This window comes from Caloenas nicobarica, chromosome 4, assembly GCF_036013445.1.
Source record: "Caloenas nicobarica isolate bCalNic1 chromosome 4, bCalNic1.hap1, whole genome shotgun sequence".
Classification (NCBI taxonomy): Eukaryota; Metazoa; Chordata; class Aves; order Columbiformes; family Columbidae; genus Caloenas; species Caloenas nicobarica.
The window spans coordinates 23,782,966-23,805,932 of record NC_088248.1 but is presented as its reverse complement, the minus strand read 5'-3'; the positions used below and the strand labels follow the sequence as shown (position 1 = coordinate 23,805,932).

Here is a 22,967-nt window from a genome sequence, read left to right as displayed (position 1 = left end):
CCCAAATTTGTTTCTTTCCACTGTGTCTCAGAGTGAAATCACTCACCATGACAACTGCATAGGCTGCCTTCTTAAGACAGACTTGTTTTAAAAGGAGAGCTTTCCCATTACTTGGTATTGTAGATGGACTTGTTTTAGAAGGAGAGCTTTCAGATTTCTTGGTATTGTAATATATCAAAATATAAAAGACAAAAATATCAAGTCAGTACATGTGGCCCTGGTGCAGCAAAGCACGTGGATGCTGACTGAGCATGGAGATAGGAGGTACTTTACACTGGTTATTGCTGGATGAATTCCTTTGTAGACAAAGCCTTGGTTATCAGAAGCTTTTTATGGCAGGGACTGAGGCCCAGGGCTAAGAGGACAGTCACGACAGAGCTTAAGAAGCAAAAATTTTTCTGGTAGTTTGTAATGTGGTAGAAGAAGAAAAAAAAATCCATTTCTAGTGAACAACTCTAGAAGCCAATTCTTTATTAAAAGATCTTTTAAGCATTCCAGTATAGATTGATCTTCTCCACTGTAGCTTTGAGTTGATGAAAACAAATATTAAAAAAAAAAAAAGGCACAATGGAGACCTCTATAAAAGATGAATTAATGGACGCTGATTACACCAAACATAAACATCAAACCACAGTAATTATACACAGTCCTAAGGAAAACTATGTAACAAACGTATACAATTGCACTTAAGTCTGTAGAAAGTTATGATGCGCTGCTGCCCAAGCAATCAGGATCCTGAGTCAAGAGGAAACCTCGTTGGATGTCACCACATTAAGAACAGCAGCTTTGGAACCAAGGAATACCCACAGTGTTGTTACACCAAACATTCGGCTTGTTGAGTGAGTGATGAATGGGCCTAGCAGTGCCCAACTGAATTTATTTAAGGAAAATTTAAACTGGTTTCACCAATACCTGGGGTTTTTGTGCTTCTCCCTTACCTAGAAATCCCAATGCCTTTGACCACAGCACATCTGCCTGCTCAGACAGAAAAGGTGATCTGATACCCTGATCTTGGGAAAGTCAGCAGAAATCCTGTGGTGAGTCTAAGCTCCCCACAATTTTCAATTCCTCAAGTATATAAAAAGCAGTAATGTTGCTGATTTCTCTCCACATCCCTGCTCCCAACCACAAATATGATTATTCTCTGACCCAAGCTTTTCAACCTGAAGGGACTGATTGTACTAAGGACCCAGTGTTAAACAAACTGTTGCATCTCATTCCCATTTCAATCTCTTGTGCTATGTTCACCTTGCAGAGAGACCAGCTCTCCAAAGTCAAGGCCGCAAATGATACTTTAACAAACTCCCTCTACAAAGTGCAAAACCCTACTTGCCAGGTGGTGGAGAGACCGAGCTGGAACTTCAGTCGCAGTCTCAACACTTCTATTAAATCCTCCAGCAACAGGAAGCTCCCTGTGCCTTCCATATCTTCACAGTAAAAACAAGTATCTGGTGGGATGGTTTTTTTGTCTTTCTGCACCCACAGCCCACCCTCCTGCAGTGCCTGTACAGCAAGAGATACCACTGCTCCAGGGGGAGTGTTCAGGCAAGAAAATACTCTTAACAGATTGATGGGAGTTCAGAATCCATCCCTAAAAGGCACGAGAAAAGCTAACACTTGTTACGGTTTGCTCGCTAGGTCACCATTAATATTCTGTCTGTAATTAAGAAAAAAAAAATTTTGCTGAAACAACAGATGCATGTGAAAGACAGGGAGCTAGAGAGCAAACTGAGATTTTGTTTCGTTTCATTCAAAGTGTAAGCTACTTCTAGTGATCCTTCAGAATAAACCTGACAGGCAGCTGCTGTTGTTAGGACAATTTGCTTTTTTGTCCTCAAGTTGAAAGGATCTCTCTGCTAGGCAAGAGAATTTTGCTGGTTCCTGGGGTGTAAAGCTGTTTGCTTGCAGAGCTGCTGTAGACAGCAGGAGACTTATGGACTAGAGAGAAAAAAAAAAGTACAGCTTCTTCACAGCAGAGCAGTACCTTGCTCTGGTGGAGAACCCTATGCCAAGAAGGTCTCTGGCCGGTATTACCAAGGCACGGCTAATGTGATCCCCTGGTACCACTATGACAAACCACTTCCCTTTTCCCCAACGTGGCTTTGCTCCAGTGACCTCAGTCCACACACTCCAAATTCAGTGTTGTACACCCATGTCCCGCTCAACACGTGAGTGTGTTGGCAAAGCTCACTCTGCCAACATGGTATCAGTGTCAAAACAGCCCTAAAACTGAAATGCAAAGGCAGTGACTTGTTCTAATGACTCTTCAGTGAGAAGTGTCAAATGATGAAAAGTCCATCCACCCAGGAAATTGCAGATTTTTCCTGACTTATTGGAGAAAAACAGGGTTTGGTGCAGTCACCACTAAATCTTAAGGGAGTTCACTGTCATCTTGGTAGGAAAAAGCAGTATTGTGGTTCAGGAGGCAGAGGCCAGTGGTCCTGGTAACGGAGCGTCTCAACAAAATGCTGTTCTTTTCAAGCTGGCACTCAGTCTTGCCCTGTGAAGCACGAAGTTAGGAATCCACACAAACCAGTGTGAATGTACCTCTGCTCTTAATGGCAGCAGGAACAGGCAGACTGCTGGGCCACTTGGCAAAGCATTTAATCTTCATCAGTAGCTTGTTTACTTCAGAATGAGATACAGAGAACTAGAGCAGACAGGCAGGGAATAGCCTGTGTGTGAAGAAATGCATCTCTGTAACCTCCTGTCAGTTCCTGGTCCACCTTTGCTCTGAGCAAAATGGCTCCTCTCTGTTAGTTCTAAGTACATGCTAATTTATTTGTGAAACTTATTGGCAGCTGTACAAAGTGCCTGTTATTTTCCAAATACTGGTAGGTTTTCAACTTCAATGCAGTTTAAAGTCTCTCTCCCATCCATTTTTAGTCACTGCCCTTTCCTTCGGTGCAGTATGCAAGTCTGAGGTTAGCCCAGCTTTGAGCAGGAGGCCAAGGTAGATGACACCCCAAAGTCCTTTCCAACCCTAAGTTTTTCTGTAATTGTATAAAGGCACTAATAACCACCACCAATACATCTTTATCTAACGATCTTCTGGTTTGCAAAGCTTTGCCTTGTCCCTTTCTTTATAAAATGTAAAAGAAGTTATGGATGGATCCTTCCTGTGATAGCATAACCACTCTGTTAGAAGAAACAAAAGCCCCCAACCACTTCTGGTATCTATTATATCAGGCAACCAGATAGGGATAAAACAAAAAAAGCCCCAAAACCTTGAATGAGAAGAGAGAGAATTTCACATTACATCTGGGTCAATGCTAGAAGCTATGCTAACTGTTGGGTTATTCCTCAGAGCACCTGTTATTCATTTGCAGTGTTTTTCATTAGCAGCCTACATTTAATACCATGTCTTTAGCTTGGCAAGGATCCAGCACTGCTCAAAAAAAAAAAAAACAACCTCAACATATATGTGTCACCAACACCCCCAGTGCCCTTGATATCTTGTGTCTGGATAGCTGGCCAAGCTGAAATGAGCAGCATTTGGAATATGACGGTGTCGTGGAGCTTGTCCAAAGCCCTACAGCACAGGTCATGCCTCTCTGACACCTGATACCAAAGCCACCCCGCAAGGGCAACTCCCTCTCCAGAGCTTGACTCTAACCCTTCCCTGTGCCCAGAGTCTGACTGCTGCCATGCATCGTGGTTAACCCTTTGCTAGGAACTATTGGACTTGCTGGTTTTAGCAGGTCACTTCTTCTGCTAGAGAAATGCTGTCAGCTGTGCACACGGCAGTGCAAACTGGTCACAGCCATGTCCCTGGAACAGCTCTCTGAACCTGTTAGGCCAGGGGCTCAGGAGAGGCTGCATTTTGCCATTTTGCCACAAATGGGTTGTGTGAATCTTTCAACTTGCTGCAGACTGAGAACCTGCTCTTGCTGGCTGGAACAAAAAGTGCCCTTCTGCCTCAGGTAAGCAAGGCTGAGCCCAGGACCACAACCAGCAAACGTGTTGACCTCAGGTGAAGACTGAACCCCAACCCTGGAGAAAATCTGGGGAGAAAAACAGGATTATTATTGTAAACTGTTAGGGAGGCCTGGGCAACAGCATCCAATACAATAGAGATTTACAAATACCGATTCACAAGCTCTTTGTACTTGTAACCAAAATATACATGTTGTATACACCATGTAACACACCAAGTGATGGGACAAAACCAGCATCCTCTCTAACCATCTGGTATTCATGCTGTCGGTACAACACTGGGCTCTGCAGGGTGCTCCCAGGCCTTCGACCAGAGGCAAGAAAATACATGTAGAATGACTGCCTAAGGTGTAGCCCTGGGCTTAAAAAGAAAGGTTTAAAAGTTATGAAGATGTGTACTTAACACTGGAAAATGAGAATTGGGCCAGGCATCTCAGGAATTGTTCTTTATTCCAAGGTCATTTTGTAACAAGCAACTTTTCTTTCACTTTTTTGTTTGTTCGTTTTTACAGTTGTGCTGTTGGAAACATCCACAAAATGAAAAATACTGTGGCAAGCCTGAGAAGAGCCCAATTCTCTGCCTGTATTTTGTTGCAACAGGGTGACTTGGAGGCCACAGGAGCTGCACACTTGATGTGAAGCAGAGGCAGAAGGAGGTCTGGATAAGGCACACTGGGACTGATCTTCACCTGCTGCCATCACATCACCTGCAGTCTGTGTCACGGCAGTGACCTCAGCTGGCTCAGAGCTCTGGTCCCCCCATGCCCCAGTGGACACAGGCTCCCTTCGGAAAGGGAAGTGGGAACGCTTTCTTTAAGTATAAAACTACCTTCTGGTGTCCGAATATCTGACACCTACTAGAAATAATACCCAAAACTTATAAAAATTACCTTGTGTTATTATAATGTGTCTCTTTTCTCTTGCTTGCTTGCTTTGGGCATTTTACAGCTCCCCGTATACCATAAAGAGACACAGGAGATCACGACTAACTGAAAGAAACCTTCAGCAGAACGCAGGAAAATCTTCATATAGTTATGAAGAAATAAACTCTCTTGTCTTACACATCCAAAGAATCTCAATTAGTAAACTATTTTAAATCACTTGGTTTACCTTCAAAAAACAAAGAAACAAAAAATTCAAGCTGATGAGAGTCTCTGGATTTCATAAAAGTGCAGCTTTTTCGCTGCTCTGTGCTCCTGTCAAGCACAGGCACGCCAAAGAGAACACGGTGCAAGGGGCTGCTCAATGGTCCACAGAGACCACACAGGCTTTGGACCCAATGGAGAGACGTTCCCATCTGTCCAACGGCACGTACCTCCAGCCTGCTCCGTCTCCTTGGAGCTAGAGGATCACAGATGGTGGCGGTGAGAGCATAAAGCCCTGCAAAGCAGCGCTGTCTCAGGAAGTTGTTCAGCTCCACCAAATGCTACTGGCATCACAACCTAAACACTTCTGGAACTTCCCCCTTATTTTTCACCTGCTTCTCCTGAAGTGCAGGGGAGTTTTGACTGGCTGCACAGCAGAGGAAGACAACAAACCTGCTTTTTGTCTACCTAAGAACACTTGTGCGTTTGTTCCCATGTGTTAACATATGAAGAAGCCAGCATGTGGCTCAGAGATTCAGACTTATGCAGCTGCCAGGTAACCACAGGTCCTGGGTAATACGAGTAGGTATGAAACAATCGTGCACCAGCTCCAGCCTTAGGTGAAACCGCAGAGCCTCGTCTCTGTGAACAAAGTGATGTATAGAGCTTCTGGGACTACAAACCCAAAGAAACAGCTGCCTCTATGCTGACTGGAATAAATAAAAGCAGCAAAATGCAATCAGCCATAAGCAACGAGGCACTACGCACCAAGGGAGCAGCGGCATCTTCTATAACACTGGGAACAGAAGAGATGGACAAGACACTGAGTCAGCCTATGAACAGATGGATGTGTTCTCCTGTAGCATGCTGTGTCCAGGTTATAGGAGGACAAGGTAGCTGTGGCAGGTCTTCATGCCCACCTCCCACTGGAAGCAAAACTGCGGCTGAAGGAGAAGTTGATCTCACTGCTTTTGTGTTTTCCCCATGCTCCAAATGGCACTATGACAACTGTGCTGTTGTCTTCAGTGCCGAATTGTATCGCCTGAGAGAAGAAACAAGTTGTCAGTATCATCATCTTGCTTGGAAAAGGAAACAAGCATCTGGCTCCACATGAGACAGTACGCCTTGAGGCCAAAGACGTCCTTGCACCTTCTCAGCCCTGACACTGCAGATTCTGGTACGCCCCAGAGCTTTGCACAGGACATGCTGCTGTACAGAACCCTGGTTGGAAACTAGCCGTTTCTGTCTATGCTGATGACATATTCAGCATGGGAGTGAACTGCAGTTATGGTCCCACACAGTTCAGTGGATCATAACCTAAGCAGGTTAACTGAAATGACATCCCTACATCCCTGGTGAGGATGTGGTGAGACCCAGGGTAAGAAAAAGGACAGCCGCTGGGACTAGTGAATGTCTCAGCTGGCACAGTTCAATTCACTGTTGAATGCGTGGCTGTATACTTGTTTTGTTTTAAAACTAAACCAAACAAAAAACAACAAGAGAAGCCCCGGCATTACCTGCTCAATAACAATGTGGGCAGCTTCAGTAGGATCATGGCACTGGTTAATGAAGTCGCAGATCTCCTGGCTGTTTACCATGAAGTTAATACCGTCTGTAGTAAGGACCAGAAAGCTGTCGTCTGCATGATGCAACTGCAATAAAGGCACAGAGTATGCACAACGATGGAGCAAACACTGCAAGGCAAAGTAATTGCCTTTATCTTTTTTACATTCTGTCGCAAAGGACTTTTTCTGGGAGTGCTGCATGCTCTCCTGCTTTCTGCATGAGGACTAACTAGAACCCCCAAACCCCTGGCTAGCCAAAGGCTGCCCTTTGAATCCTCAAGCGTATCCATCAGCCACATAGACTGTGTTCCCTGTACTGGCAGAGAGCATCTTAAGGTGCTTCCAGTTCTAGGAAACAGCCCTCTGAATACACTGAGGCCAGAAGACCAGATCCATATGTTACACGGTAAACAAAATACTTCCTTAAACTGAGGATTTTAGTGACAGCACTGTGGTCATCTCCCTAAACGCCTCAGGCCTAGTTGGTGGTGTTTGATTAGGGCTAACTAAATATAAATTCCATGGGTCTGGAAGGTGCATTGAGGAAAAGTATCCACCAAAGTATGAGCTGAGAGGACAGCCTTCACGCAAAAGAAAAAGCAACTCTGCTGAATACCTTCTGGGTGGTTAATCTGTTTTCCAAACAACTACACAGCTATGGTAAGGTGCACATAACTGCTCTTTTCTCCTCCCTTTCTCCCAAGTATGCAAACTTCTATGTATTCTACTTCTTTCAATAACTTAGCTCATCCATATCCCACCTAGTTCTCAGTGATGGTTCTATGTGAGCATTAACCTCAAAATTATTCATTTGACCACAAGCCCCAAACAGACTAAAACACCTTTGTGTTTCAGTAATGGATATCACGTGTTATCTTTCTTCCCTCATCCTATATTCTACTGTGATAAACAGGATTTAGAAGTTGATCTGGTTGGATTTACTATCAGGGTCAGATTCTTCTCTGTCCTATTAGTATTAATGTGAAATTACTTAATTAGAATTGGTCTATGGTTACTTCACCACAAATAAAAAACAATGCTTGGCCATCAGGTTGCACCTGGGCACATGCCCTGTGGGTACCACCACCTGCATCAAATACTTATGATGCCCCTTAGTCCGAATGTTGCTGTCCCAGTTAACCGGGCCTTCTTTTACCTGAACCCTTTTTGTTTCCGGCTGGGCTATCACACCACTGTTTTTAAGATCCAAATCTCCTATGCTCCGTGTCATTGCAAGTCTACCATTCACATGAGGTTGTCCCAAACTGTTCCAGGTAATGAAGCCACCGCACTTCCTAATCCTGTCCAGAGGCACAAGAGAAAACACGAATATGAGTTACTGCTTCACACCATTGACTCCTGTCTCTATGTGTAATTTCTGTCACTAGCTAATGATGCTGAATGGGGTACAGAGGACCTAAGCTGGGAGGCTGAGGGTTGGCTTTTGCTGTTTAAAAGGCTCTACAGAAGTGATGTGGCTTGGTGGGCTGAGTTCTGACCTGGGAACCATAATGCATTTCCTCTGGTCTTGGCTCTAACTTGGCAGTCTTGGACAAGGCTGAACCATGCGGTCACGGCTCTGTACTGAGTCCTAGCTATACGGATCTTATTGCTCATGTGGGGCTTTCCAAATCTCTGGTCCTCTAAACAAATAAATTAACTGGAGCTGTGCCACTTTCTGCCAACTCAGAGATGGTCTCAGGGCTTTATGTTCAACTCTTCTTTTTGCCAGGCCCAACCCAGCAGCAGAACATGAGCACATCCTGACTGAGGCCCTTCCCCAAGAAGCCACAGCATCAGCCAACACATACCTTTCCTTCTCCTCCTTTCTTTCAGGAGTATGGTCAATGGTGAGTTTCATAGCCTTTCCCTTTCGACACAGCAGAGCACGACTGTCTCCCACGCTAGCCACAACCAGCTCGATACCATCCCGGAGCAGGGCCACTGTTGCAGTGGTCCCAGCGTTCATCAGAGTTGCTATAAATGTCATATTGGAGAAAGAGGTGTTAGTACCGCCTCAAGGCACGGGACCATTTGTACCAGTGAAAGTTTCAACTGGCAAAACAATGACAACTTCTGCTCTACATTATCACTAAGCAACTGCTATTAAGTTTAAATCTATATTTATTTAAAAAAAATACAGCAAACGTGCATGCATGTAGGACTGGGGGGAGAGAGAGCCAGGGGAAAGGATGAGTATTTCTGTGCAACAACATGGCTCCATGCAAAGAGGGCAAGTGGAATAAAAGCTGTGCCAGGTACCGTGGCTTCCTTTCAGCTTGTAGCAAATATTTTTCTTGTGCCACTAGCTCACCTCAAATTACAGGGTTATCACCCTTATTCCTGGCCACAGTGACTGTATGGGCAACGCACCGTAAAGCTGACGGTTCTTCCCTTCTGTTAGGTGGTGAAGTGGGCAGCTGAGTAATTGTAACTGTAGCTCCATGTAGTTCACCAGAAGAGAAACACTAGACTGATCCCTCACCGCAGCCTGCGGGATCCCTCCAGCTGCTGCCAGAGTTCTTACAGTCTCACTCTGCTTCCCTCAGCTTTGCCAACAGACGAAGGGTACAGCCAGCAAGCCATGGGTTTTTTTTAGAAAGGGACACTGCTTCCTTCAGACCCTGTCAGCTTGCCGGAGGTCCCAGAGCAAGTGTGAAGCTGGATTCTGCCTCACCTTCTGTCTGCAAACCCATGCAGTCAGCTGGCAGTAGCTCTTTGGACAACCTGCCCAGGGCACTGGTGGGATGGCATGGCAGGGGTGCCGACTGACTGCCCAGAGGGCAGAACAGAGCCCAAGCTGCTGGCTTGTCCTCTTCCAGGCTCAGGGAGCGAGCTGAGATGAGCTGTGTTCAGGGACCTGGCTGGATTAACTGGTACAAGTACATTTAAGGGTTTCTCATTTCGCTTTCTACAATGCTCTGGGGGAAAAAACAATAAAATGCTTGAAAAGGGGAAATGCAAGTCTGCCTATTTTACAAAAGATCTCCAGTTTTATCTGTGGTAAAGGAAATGGCCAGGAGAAGCGCCCGGCTTTCCTTTTTTGTTTGTTGATTTGAAAGGAGCAGTCTCCTTTTGCATCTAGTATCTTCCCTTCCTGAAAATTATATAAGGGTCAACCAGGGAGAGGTGCCTGGAAAGCAGTAACTCCTGCTCACTTGAGCTATTACAGTAAAACCTCCAGCCAGAACAAGCTATTGCCCTGGAACACGTTTGCATTCACAGCCAATGCAAATAAATCCCCTTGAAAAGTCCTCTAATAGGTCTCCTGAGATTTTTCCAGCTTTTCCCAGATTTAAAAGCAAGCCAATTCCACAGAGGGGTTTTGGGCTAACTTAGGAATGAGAATTGCTGGTTATATTTGCATTTTCACATGACTAACAGCATACACACGGCATGGCCCCCTCCACACTACAGAACCAGAAAGGTGAGTGGCTCTGGCATCTTGGTGACCTCCTTCCCCAACTCTGTGAGGTCTCAGCACCCTGGATGTAAAACAGGATTGGAAGTAAAGTGAAGTGCACAGAGCCCCAAGAGATGCATTGAGCCTTGTTGTGCAATGAAAGCAGTGAGCTGATGAATCAAAAAAAAAAAAAACAAACCTCACGAAAACAGTCTAAACTGAGCCTGTGTTATTATTTTAAAACAGGTATTATTACTGCAGTGATGACTTAGTTCAGCTGTACGCTTAACCAACATGTCAATAACAAACATCAACCATAGTCATCTAGGTCAAATCTTGGACTACGTTACGGCTGCAAGGCAGGCTATGATATTCAAAACTATTTAGATGCCAGTAGCTTCTGACTGCTCGGATGAGCACTGACATGCTGGTTCTAATTTGAAGCAAGGGCTACCGCAGTGCAGCCTCACTTGGAGGCACACATTATGAAAATAAGATGCTGACAAGTACCAGAGTGATTAGATATTTTAGTAGAACCAGTAAAATACCTGTTTTAGCCAATAGTTAAAAGCAGTGAAATAAAGAACCTACATAAAACTACATTTTTATTTCAGAGAAAATACATTTTATTTAGACGTTAAAATTAATGCAGAACTGCTGCTACTCTCCCATTTCATTCCTTGGTTTTGGAACTATGCTGACAAACATAAGCAGTTTCTGAAAAGGTTAAGACTCATAGTCTTCAATTCATAAATGACTGGAAACATTTAGACATTCAAGTCAACTTGCATCTTTCAGATGCAAACTCTCAAAGCCAAAGGAGCCACCATCACAGAACCAGGGGACAGTACTAATGAACAAGTCAAGATATTGGCCAGAACTGTGGTAATGGTCATAGTGACTTGAGCTTTAAAATTTGTTTATTAGTTACATAGAACTCCCAGAAAAATAAATGCTGCTCATGCTCTCTTCCTTGGAACCTGTTCATGACCTGAGCAGGGGTGCAAGAACATGGGTCTAGCTAAGCCTCATGCATTATGCAATTTCTAGCACAGCTCCAAAACACAGGAATGATGACGGGATAACATCTCTCATGTTTTACTACGACTACTGCTAGGTTATTTAATAATGTCAAAATACACTGCATCAGCACATATATTGGTTTTAACAATTAAGGAGGTTTTTTTCCTAACAATATCGCTATAAAACTAGTATCTTTCAATAGGTTCTTAACACTCACTGGACAATTTTTACTGCAAGACATCTCAACTAATGTGACAAAGAGGATGTGGGAACCTTCCAGTAGTCCAGGCTAGGAACCGCCGGACTCCTTCACCTGGGACAAAATTAAGCAGATCTCTCTTTCCACTGAAGCCCAGCATATAGTGTCCAGGGCCTCCAGTTCTAGAGCTGCTGACCAGGTACAGTGTCTGCCACAAATAACACGCACACAGAGGCAAATAGGAAATTCACCCAGGGACTTTGTTCAAATAAACCTGCAACACTGGAGATGAAAGAATAAGGGCTGCAGAACAGGGGAAGTGGTCACTCTTGGCTTTGCCTGTACTGTCTTTTGCAGGTGGTATAGGAGGCCATCCTGACCTGTGTAATGTCCAGTTTGGCAGTCCTTGAGGCTTACACGTGCACCTTTGGCCACAGGAAAATTAGCCTTGGCATTTTGGGGGAATTGCCACCGTTCTCACCTTCTTGCTAAAACTGCGTGTCAAAACCAGTTTAAATTCAGCCAAAATAAAAGCTGCTTTTTTTCTTTTGGAGGTATGTAACCAACCAACAAATCAACTCAAGAACTGTATCAATGCCAGGGCGCCAGCTGCCTTGTATATGGCAAGAGTGTCCACTCTGAAGAACATCTTCAGTATGGAATATGGCCCAATCTGTTTCCTTAAGGTAACTTATTTATTTTTATACATATATACAGCATAAAAAATGGGGAGTTCAAATCGGTGCCAACTTAAATGGGGCCATCTTAAAGGCACGGAATATAAGTATATGACTCATTCTAACCCATGGGAAAATATGCAAAATAAACACTCCTTTAGTATTATAATTAGTATCTTCTAATTCAATTAGGTAATATTCAGGGCCTTTGGATAAAAAGGCTGTCTTTAATGTTGATGGATTGATGAAATAGTTAAGTACAATTTCTGCAGCCCTCCCTTTTCCTCAGTGTTGCAGGTTGACATATTCAATGAAATAAAAATCATATGTTTGAATGGTAACTTTAAAAAACAACAACACCAAAACCCACTACTTTTAAAATTTAGTTATTTTAAATAACTTTTGCTGTTTGCTCAGCATAATAAGATTCCAGGAGTGTCCTTCAAACATAGATACATCAGTTAGTACCTGGCTATGTTTTAATAAGATGGCTATTCCAGAAGTGAGTGGCCAATGTGATTAGAGTTGGATGCACTGAACATGGAGGTCGATGGAAAAACTCCCTGTTGTTTTCCCTGAGCAGTGGATCACGCCTGCAGTGAACAGAAGCTGTACTCTGGAGGAACTGCACTAGGCCAGGACAGGCTTTGTCTTATATTTCTCCAGAGAGATGCTCAAATTTCCTCAAGCACATGATTCTCGTCCTTATTTCTGTCCTGAATAGCAAAGCTATTCAGCCTTTACATTAACGTTTTTATGGCTGGTCAAAGATATCATAAAATTCTGTCCATCTGTGTTAATGGTTGTCCCATGGATAATGACATATTTGTTGGACGTGAGCTTCCCTGTGTCCCATACCGAAGTTTAGTAGTGATTTAAAAGTGACTGGATATATTGAAATGTGTGAAAGTGAGTGAAAGTGCATTTTTGAAGACATAGCAAACACCATGCTTCAAGGCTCAGGCATTTTTCTAAGCTGTTAATGACTAAAAAGGATTTAGGTGGAAGACAGATTATCCCAGATCTGCCTACAGCAAGTTTCTTATACTTTTGTGTGAAATGATAGGTACAGATGACTGTCAGAGCGGATACTGGGCCAGTACAGCACTCCACTACTGAACTGCACGCCAGACACAGTAGCAGTACCTGGAACATACACATACACTTTTTTTAGTTGAAAGTTCACAGAAAGTATTACACTATGTGTTTTCCAACTACAATTTCAAATATTCTGTAATTGTAAAGTGACCTGGAGAAGGCTGTGTCCTTGAAGACATAGGTGCTCCCACAAGGCACCTCTCTAGTCCTCTTAAAATTGTGCCATTACATGAGCGTTTTGCCCCTTAAATAGCGTTATAAACAATGCGTCAAACAAAATCCATGCAATTTTGGCTACAGGGATTTGTCCCAGGAGTCACACTCTTTTGAACACCCAGGCACACACTTTCAAAGCTGGTTGTGTGTTAGAAAAGTCCTGGACATGCAATGTGGTTTTTTTGCAGGTACAGTGAAAGGAGCCAACCCTGGCAGGATCGTGTACTGGGACAAGACTAAGCTATTCTTTCCCACTTTCTCAGCCAGGGCCAGGTTTCAAAAGGAGGTCAGTCCTAGGGAGCATCCAGCGTATCCCAGATACCCAGTGTTACACAACTAGCCACCATTTTCAAGATACTTTAGCAACAGTCTTGACTGTCACATCTGGAATAGCCACAATTAATCAGAACTATTTTGCTGGCAAACAGAATAAGTTTGGAAGTCGGCTCCCGACAAGGATACATGCCAAGCATTGACATTTTCAGAACAGCGGCAGCAACACAAAATATTCACACTAAGCAACATATTATAGAATTATTTTAACAACATATAATGCAACAGTTTCATTTGTTCGGAAATCTGCACTTGTCTTTGCACCCTGTTACCCCACTCTTTCCCTTGTAGCTTGATTTCTCAGCTGGGCAACCAGTCCAGGGCAGCACTGGGCACTTTCAGATCCCGCTGGCTCCTGCGAGAGCTTGCAGGTGCTCAGCCTACCTGAGGAACACCGAGTACACAGCAGAGTGTGGCCCCCATGGATGTCTGACAACGCTTTTGCCCTCTATTTTGCTCAACCTCGAACTTTTTTTAATGAGGAGGGTTTGTCCAGTATCTTGGTAACTGTTATATAAATTTGCTGGTATTTGCGTTACGTTTGATTGAGAAACGCAAATTAGTTAAGTGATACGAAAAAATCCTATAAGCAGTTCCTAAATGCTCAACTTGCTGCACAACTTGCCTGTCAAATATTGTTATCCAGTTCTGTAAGTCTTTTGTACAAAATGCTACAATCAGAAACCATTTTCAGAATAACAAAATAATACACCAAGTGTGGTTCCCCATCCTTCTCCTCGAGGAGCTGCTCTGACACTTAACACAGGTCACCGCAATGGGCCAAACCAAGAGCTGTCCTACTAACAAAGGGGCTGGGAGGGGGACACACACAGGTATAACAGAACTTCAAGTTAGTGAAAATGAAAAGTCCTGATCCAGGGACGTGCATAAGCCTGTATTCAGATGCTTTCTTGAATCCGGGATTTTAAGAAAACATATTTGCAAGAAGGCTCTTGGATACAAAGCATGTCGGCTCTACTGATGTGTCTTTCATAAGCTCACTTAAAAACTGACCCCATAGGACAAAAGTGACTCTGGACCTTTTTACCACATCATTATTTTTAAAAGGATTTCAATATATTTTTTTTTAAAAAGGATATAATGATGAAATTAGCTTTATAGATTCAATCCCCTTTTTTAAGAGCTAGATTTCATAACTTCAGACTTTTTTTCCTGATGCCTTAACTTGTAGCAGGTAAGAGGAAAGGTGTGTATCCCTCACAGTACTTCAGCAGTCAGGCTATCTGTCCTGCCAGGAAATATTTGAATCTACCTAGGTTCATTCAGCAGTTTAAGCACAGGAAGATGTTCCATTACTTCATTGTATTCATTCATCGCTTAAGAAAAGAACCTCCAGAGCAGTTTCACTTCAGTCCCTAGAGGGCTTGTTGGTTTGAAGTCTGTCTTGAAGAGAAAACTTTTACAGTTTCTGTTACTCTGCAACAACCTCAGTTGTGTTTCCTGCACCAGCACTGGGATAAGCCTTTTGTTGTGGTTTTGCTGTTGTTGCTGGGTTTGGTTTGGTTTTTGTTTTTTTTTTTTTTAAGACTGGCTAAACTGACTCTTGGAATTGTATCTCGTGGCTGAGGAAACTCCTGTGACGAAACTGGAATGGGGACCTCCGTCTTCCTTCCCAAATTACTCTCTGTAAGCTCCATTTGCTGGAACTGGAATTTCAGATGCACTTAGGCTCTAGACAGATATACAAGAACTTGACCAACAGTCAGGACTAAGGAGCCTAAAAGGGCTAGTGCCACCTTCACCACAGCCAACCTTGTTTTCCTCTTCACTGCTTATCTTTCCCTTTCACACCCAGCTACTCCTGTGATTGTTTGTGCAGAAACAATATCAATTGTATTAATTTTGGCTTACATTCCTCCTCAGGTGCAGCAGCCAAGTCAGAAAGGAGAACTTTTGTCATTGATGCTTTTAACCCATAGAAATAACAGCTTTTCCAAAAACAATAAAAAACAAGCCACCACCAAAAACCCCCCAAAAATACCCAAACCAACCCCCTCCTCCAGGGTTCTCGCACAGTGAGGTTACACTCCTTGCAAACCTAAATCCCTCTTTGCTAACTTGACACTTTTTGTAGCTTTTTCATTTTAAGGAGGTAAAGCATAATTTTTTCATTTGCTGAGCAAAATCTTATGTTAAGTAAAACTAAGTAAAAAGTGTTTTTCTGGACATTTTACTATAAAACTACTGAGCAAATAAGCAAAACCTTATTCCCCCCACCCATACGAGTAGAATATTTTTTCACCTACCATCAGCAGCCAGCTGAGCATGCCTTTCATATGCTTTGTTTATTTCTATAAAAGCTTTGTTCAAAACATTTTCCAAGTTCTCCTCCTGAGCAAGAAATTCTCTGGAAACAAACAAGCAAACAAAAGATTAAACTTCTTTCCAATAAATATATATCTTGATGAGTCTTTTCCATAGCCTTATTTCCTCCCTGCATGCATGAATAATACTGGATTTCAGTGAAAAGACAATATGATTTTACTAACAACATGCACTGGAAGCATAATCCTGTAATTTTGCAAATAGATAAAATTCCTCTTCCAATACCCAGGGATGTGACACAGAGACACAGAAGAGCGTAAGCAAGTGCAGGTCAGCGCTTACAGTGACCCTGTCTGAAAACAGTCAGTTCACGCTCTCTGTGTTCCCAGCCCTTTCCTGGAAGGTAGGTACAACCGCATTTTCCTCTCTTGCCTTTGTGGGCTTTTCTCCCCGAGGCAGGGACCATACAGAATCAGTAATTCATAGCATATCTGTTATAACAGGGACTGTTCCAGGCCAGTGTTCCTGCTGTCCCACTGGGCTAGGTGGCTATAAAACCTAGGAGGATTAGTGACAACATTCCCTTTCAGTCCTAAGGAAAGTCTGCTATAACTAATTTGACATGCATTCACTTGATGCACACTTACTTAATATATTTTTCCATGTACTTATCACAGAAGTCCGCTGCTGCTGCCCCGCCGTGTCCGTCATATACAGCAAAGTACAGGACATCCTCCGTCAGCTGAGCGTAATCAAACCGGTCTTCGTTTTCCTTCCGCTTCCCAATGTGAGTAGCACAGCCCACCTTGGCTAGGCTGACTTTTGGAATTGGCTTGCCATACCTTATGCTTGGTGGGAGGAGAATAGGTTCGTCGATGCGGTTGTCCCAGATGCCAAAAGTGTCCCATGTGGTCGGTCGCCCACTCCCGTCCGGATCGAAGCGGGAAGCCCGGCGCTCGGAGGTGAAGCTGTAGCACGCAGCTGTCAGACGCTTCTCGTCTTGCAAGAGGCGGGACGTCAGCACGGCTCTCCTTCTTACTTGATACCCTCCGTTTCGTACCAAATTAATTAGAGCAGCTGTTGACATAACTTGTCTTTGCAGAGATTCGTAGGAATAAAAGACACACAGCTGCTGGAATGTCTTGGAGAACAAAGAGAAAACTGATCAGGAAACAAGAAGCACCGGTAAGGGAATTTTCGGTTACATCATTCGGGAAACCATGTCACCATCTGAGTCCGCTAATCATGCACAGCACAGCGCTGCTGAGAAGAAACTGCAGAGCGATCTGCATGACTCACCGAGAAACAATCCTACACAGATCAGCCCACATCTGAAGGGGAGTACTGCAGGCAGATCAAGGTAAGGCATTTCTGCTGGCCACCTGCACAAGAATATCCTGAATTTTCAGAGGTTGAAGAGGTCATGATGGAGAAAATGAGAGCGATAATGACTTTGCTGCACATCAGCTAAAATATGAATTTGTGAAAACATGAAGTAAGGTTGTGAAAATGACCTTATCATGCATACTCTTCAAACAATTGCTGAAACATCTGCACTGTGGCTTCTGGGGGGGAAGAGAGGAGAAATATATTTGCTTGGATTTTAGAGTTTTTTTCATCTGCAAAGGAAACATGATATTTGTGAATGCCAGAGGCAAAAAAAAAAAAAAAAAGACAGCACAGTGGTCTGACATAACCGAACAGCAAAGAGCAACACATGTACCCCAGAGACGCTGTAATTTTTGGCTGGAGTGCCTTGCCATTGTCCACATGCCAATCACAACTGCATCTGTAGATCTGAAGTATTTGTTAAAACTACTTTTTAAAATTACTAGACAAAAATCCAGGTGCTCCCAAAAGCACACAGTCAAAGGTAACTTGAATGGTTGCTTTAGTAGAAAATGGCTGTGGCATTAGCCTTCTGGAGGCCAACACTAAACTCGTCATTCACAGCTCAAACCATGTTGCTTTAGATGCTCTTGGTTTACCCTTCATGCAATTCTCAGATGAAGAAAGGTTTCTTTACTTAGCACTTAAAGAGTAACTGTCAACTTGATAAAGGGTCAACCATGCTGGGAATTGCTCTTGTTGCATCAGACAAATGTGGGCTGGACCAGCACAAGAGTGGAACCAACCACCTGGAATTTTAAGATTTTTTCAGTTTTACTGCTGGGTGACCGCAACATCACATCCATATTTCAGTATACTTATAAGTATTTAAAAACGGATGTACTTTCTTGAGTTGCTTTTTCTTTTCTGTTACCCTTGACTCATAACAATATGTCTCTTAACTTCCTTCTGTGAAACTCAGCAAAACAAAACTGAAATCCTGTCAATTTACAAAAACGACACTTCATTTCACTTCCGTCAGCCTGAAGGAAGAACGTGAAATGTTAGCTATATTTAGCTTTCCCAGTACCCACAGTATGAATCAGAGGATTAATCCAAAATCCCTAGCTAATTAATGTGTTTGTGCCCCATCAAATTCAGCTCTCAAAAGCCCTTTTTTTTTCCAGGCAGGTATAAATACTGATGATGGTTTGGCTTTTCAAGTGGCTTTGCAAGTCAGGAATAGGAAACTAATCTTTAGTTTCTGTGATGTAAACAGTTATGCTTTCAGTGGGACATGTAACAGTCTGTTCTTTCCTAACTCAGATGTTTGCAAAAACAAGGGCAAGCCTATCTGGGCAAAACAAGGTATTGGAAAGGACGGCACTGGTGCTAAAGCCACAGTCCAAGATAGACAGTTGCAGAGAGAAATCTGTTTTGAGGTGCTCCATCTGATCCTGTTAATCTGTACACACTTAAAGAAATAGTTGCTGTACACAGACACAGAAATACAGCACTTAAAGTGAATGAAGTGAACGATTAAACTGCAGTTCAACTTTTATGCTGCTGATTTTACAGGCTGGCTGCTTCTTGGCTGATGGAAATTTTCCAGACTGCGAGAAGAAAAGGAATAAAAAGGAACCCGGAAGAAAACGAAGGCATGCCTGCTCCCCCAGGGGATTAAAGATATTTTTAAAAGAATTTAAAACTCTGAACATGGGTAAGTGCACTTGCCTTCCATGCTTTCCAAACCGCATAGGTGTGGGCAGTGCTATAGGTTTCTGTATGTTAAACTCATCTTAAATCAGAGGGATTTTTTACATCTACGACTGTAATGTCACTCCCTGCCTGGATAATAAACCGCACACAGAGCGGCAACTTAAAAGAGGTTTCGGCAGCAATTTACTCATCACGAATTAGTACACAACCGACTGACTGAGCTAGGACGAGTTTATTCTACGTAAATAAAAGCTGTGCCGTAGGTTAGACGGTGCCGTGAGAGCCCTTGAGGGAAAGACTAACGCAACCCGCGGAGATCTCTTTAACGCAAGCCCCTCCATGACGGGAGCGGTGTCTCCGCTTAAGCCTTTTCCTCCCCGGTGCCGGGCTGGGCAGAGCGCTGTGCGGGGCAGGGCGGAGGCGGCTCCGCGCTTCGCCGCTGCCGCCTTTGTGCACGGCCGGAGCGCGGCCCGGCGACACGGGCCCCCCGGCTGCCGCGTCCACCCGAGCGGAGGGAGCGGGAGCCCCACGGAGAGACCGGGGAGGACGCGAGAGAGGCGAGGAAACCAAGTCAGCCCCGGCCCCGCGGAGCAGCTGGCCGGGAGACCGATGGTGCCCGTCTCCTTCCCTCCCTCCCGCCCGCTGCTCCCGAGACCGAAGCTGCCGCCGCCGCAAGGGGAACGCTGCCGGTAAGCGGGAGCGGCTCGTTGCTGCCGCCCAGCCCGCTCCCCGCTTCCCCTGGCCGGAACGGCCGAGCGGAGGAAGAAGTTTCCGAGCCCCGAGCCCGGCCTCCCCGCGGCGCCCTCCCTCCCACCCCGGGCCCTAGACATCGTGCCAGTCCGCCCTCACCTCCTTCCGCGCCCGGACAGCTGGCGGCGGCGGGAGCTGCGCCCCAGCGGTGCGAGAGCGGCGGCTCCTCTGACAAACGCTGCGCCGGCGGCACCGGGCCCCGCTCCCACCCGCTGCCTTTACCCGGGCCCCGCCCCCGCCGGCGAGCCGGAGCCCGCCGAGCCAATGGGCTTTCCCCTGCCCCCCGCCGCTCCCAATGGCGGCGGCCGCGGCGGCCGAGCCCCCCCCGCCGCCCCCGCCCCGCCCGCCGCGCGCCCGGCCGTTGGCCATGGCGGGCCGTTGGGAGCCGCCCGCTGCCGGGGGCTGGGGGGGCAGGGGCGCCGGGCCAGGCGGGAGGCCCGAGGGTGGCGTCGTGGCCGCGCCGAGGGGCCGGAGGAGGGGGGAGGCGGGTATGGCCGTGGCCGAGGCGAAGGTGTCGGGCCCGCCGCGCCGCCCCGGCCGTGTCCCCTCACAGCCCCCGGCTTGCGCTCTGCGGCCGCCCTCACCCCGCCGAGCCGCTCCCGGCCAGGTGGGGGGCCCGGCTGCCAGGACATGCAGGCTGTGTTCTTCAGCCGCCGCACATGGGCTGCTCAAGAGGGTTTGGGGCAAAAATATTTGAATTGTTAAGGAAAAATATGGCGGTACACTTAAAATACAGTAAAGTGTGCCGCTCCAAGGCGGCTGTCACTATGAGAAAAAAACCGCTCCTGCTGCCTTCTCATTTGACCCATGTCCAAATTGCAGTTTAAAGAGATCATTTGTGTGGCATTGTGCTACTGAGACAGTCTTTGATCTTTGACACAACTTGGCAAATCCAATGACTCTCAGTTGCAAAAGCCTTTGAAACGCCTTCTCATTGACCTCTACGCTGCCCACTGGAGACAAGGACTTGAAAACAGAAATCTGGAGAGAAAAACGTGAGCTGATGTAGTTTCTGTAGGAGCTTAAGAAGGTCGCTACCAAGTTTATCTCGGACATTTGTGAGGTAAGGTAGTTGGGAGGGGGTTTGTTTATTTCAAGGGCATTATCTCCTCTAACTTTTATTTGTGATTGACTCTGACAATACCTTATAAAAGACCCTTTAAAATGGGATACTGGGCCTGTAGGTTTACAGACTGACTTTCTTTCAATTTCCCAACTAGGGACCTCACAAAGGACCAGTCTTTCAGGAAACCAAGTTCTTCATAGGTCTGGATATGAGTACAGATTCTTAAAAACTTGGACCTATGTATCTACATCTAGTGCTGCTTTTAAATGGCATCCTTGGTACGTCAAAGCTGCCATTTGTCATTTATTATGTCATTTATCATTTGTCATGTCCTTTATCACCTACTGCAATGTCATATTTATTGTATTCTGAGCAAAGCTGACATCAAGAACACAGTAAAGATGATATCTGTATGAGGTAGGGGACAGCTAAGCAGTCCTAGTGGCTGCTACACCATGTGTCTTGACTGCAAAATCCATCAGCTTCTGGCTTCCCAGCAACAGAAAAGTAGCAAGAAAACAGCGCTCACTGTACTGGTCTGCTTGTGGAAAGGGCTAAGTAAGGATAGCAGCACCTACCAGATTGTTCTGGTTTCCAGATGTGTGGTGTGTCCCACTCAGCATTTAGAAACCATTTGTGAGTCTTCTGGGGATAGCAGCACAGTCATCTGTCACTGCAGATTGTTCACTGGTTCCAGTTTGTCCTCAGTGAGACAAAGGAGAAAGAATGCTCCGTGGAAACCAGTTCTGGCATCAGGCACAGAGTGGCAGTTCTCCTGAGCAGCAGTGATCCATACAGAAGTGTATCCAAACTAGCGCAGTGATTTATTGAGAATGAAAACAGGATGTTACCCTGTAAAATAGGTATTCCTGTTTACAGAGTGGTACCAGTAGGTGCCACTTCACAGAAGTGTTGGGGACTTATGTGATATTAGACACGAGTGCTGAGAGACAATTTCGGCCCGTGATCGTTTGCAGTGAAAGCTAGCATGGAAATTATAAATGTTTCACACTGACCCTTTGTGTGCAGTGGAACTACTCTTAATATTTACAAGGTTTTGGAAGTTAAATGGGAGGCAGCAGAAGGGGCAGCAGCAGGAATTTGAGGTGACAGGAGAAAAGAGGCAGCAGGCAGAAGAAGAGCTTTGTGAGAAGGCAGCAGGCCTGAAGCTGAGGCCAGAGCACAATGGCAAGGATCCATAGGGGAATAGGAGAGGATAGGGGAGAATAGGCTACAGCACAGCCCTTGGTAATTTGAGTGGCCTCTGACAGTACTCCAAGGACAGGAGGCAAAAAAACTCAGGAACAGGAGGGGCCAGAACTTGTAATGTGTAATATTTGTTTTTGACTGCCAACAGTTAATTTGGACTTTCCCCTTTCATTTTTTTTTCCTAAAGGATGAGTGAAGTTTTCTAGATTTCACCTCTCCTAACAAGGAATTTCTGCTCCTGCAATATTTTCTCACTGTTTTTTGTCTTACTGCCTCTGGTTTTTCTTCTCCACCATATTCCTGACTTCTCCCTCTCCCCCACCACTCATTCTACTTTATTTTGTTCTCCTTTTCCTTGACAATTTACATACAGTTTTCTGTGATTTTCTCTCCTGCTATCTCTCTCCTCTTTTTTACTCATCCTTCTTTCCTGCATGCTTCCCTCTTTAGATTCTAAAAGCTTAATTGACTGTCTCATGTGACTGGAAAACAAACCAAACTGCTGAAGGCAGGGGGAGGTTGGTTGCCGGTGTGCTAGCATGCTGTCCCACCCAGTGCTGTAACTGAACACACAGCGGCTGTGGTTCTTGGGTGGCTGGAAAATAAGTGTCCATTGTAATCTCTGTGTATTAGATCTCACATCAAGCTAGAAATGCAGAGCAAACCAATTCTGAACACCGTTATTTTCTCACCAGCATGATGTGCTCTGCAATGCCTGACGTTACAAGTGGAAGAACTTATTTTTTCACCATGCTTTCTATGCTCCTAAGTGAAGAATCATTCCCTACGGTACACTCCTAGCTAATTATCCTTCTGTGCTCTCTAGGTTTGCTAGCAGATCAGAAGAAACCAGAAATCATTCCGTGGCTGTGGTGAAAGGAAGTAGCTACCCTATTAACACTGACCTTAAATTAGTTGGCAACTCTGTCATTCTTCATGGCACTTCTCAAAGGAAGCCCTTTGAATCAGGTGAGCTAATGCGGGAAGGGCGTGCACGGCTGCTGTCAGCCCCTAATTGTGCTGAGAAACTCCTCAGGCTCTGCCCCTGCCACAGGCTTTGGCTGCCCGTGCTC

The 22,967-nt window shown here is 45.0% G+C and overlaps 1 protein-coding gene across 1 annotated transcript; it reads right to left on the bottom strand.

The window, feature by feature from the left end:
• Window positions 1-467: 467 nt before the first annotated feature.
• On the bottom strand, window positions 468-19,830 carry PPM1K (protein phosphatase, Mg2+/Mn2+ dependent 1K). Its single transcript, XM_065633641.1, has 7 exons — window positions 19,719-19,830; window positions 16,469-16,962; window positions 15,803-15,903; window positions 8,398-8,563; window positions 7,743-7,887; window positions 6,539-6,673; window positions 468-6,063 (listed from the first exon to the last, which is right to left on the bottom strand). The coding sequence occupies exons 2-7, from the start codon at window positions 16,906-16,908 to the stop codon at window positions 5,932-5,934; spliced, it is 1,119 nt and encodes a 372-aa protein (XP_065489713.1). The 5' UTR covers window positions 16,909-16,962; window positions 19,719-19,830; the 3' UTR covers window positions 468-5,931.
• Between the last annotated feature and the right edge of the window lie 3,137 nt (window positions 19,831-22,967).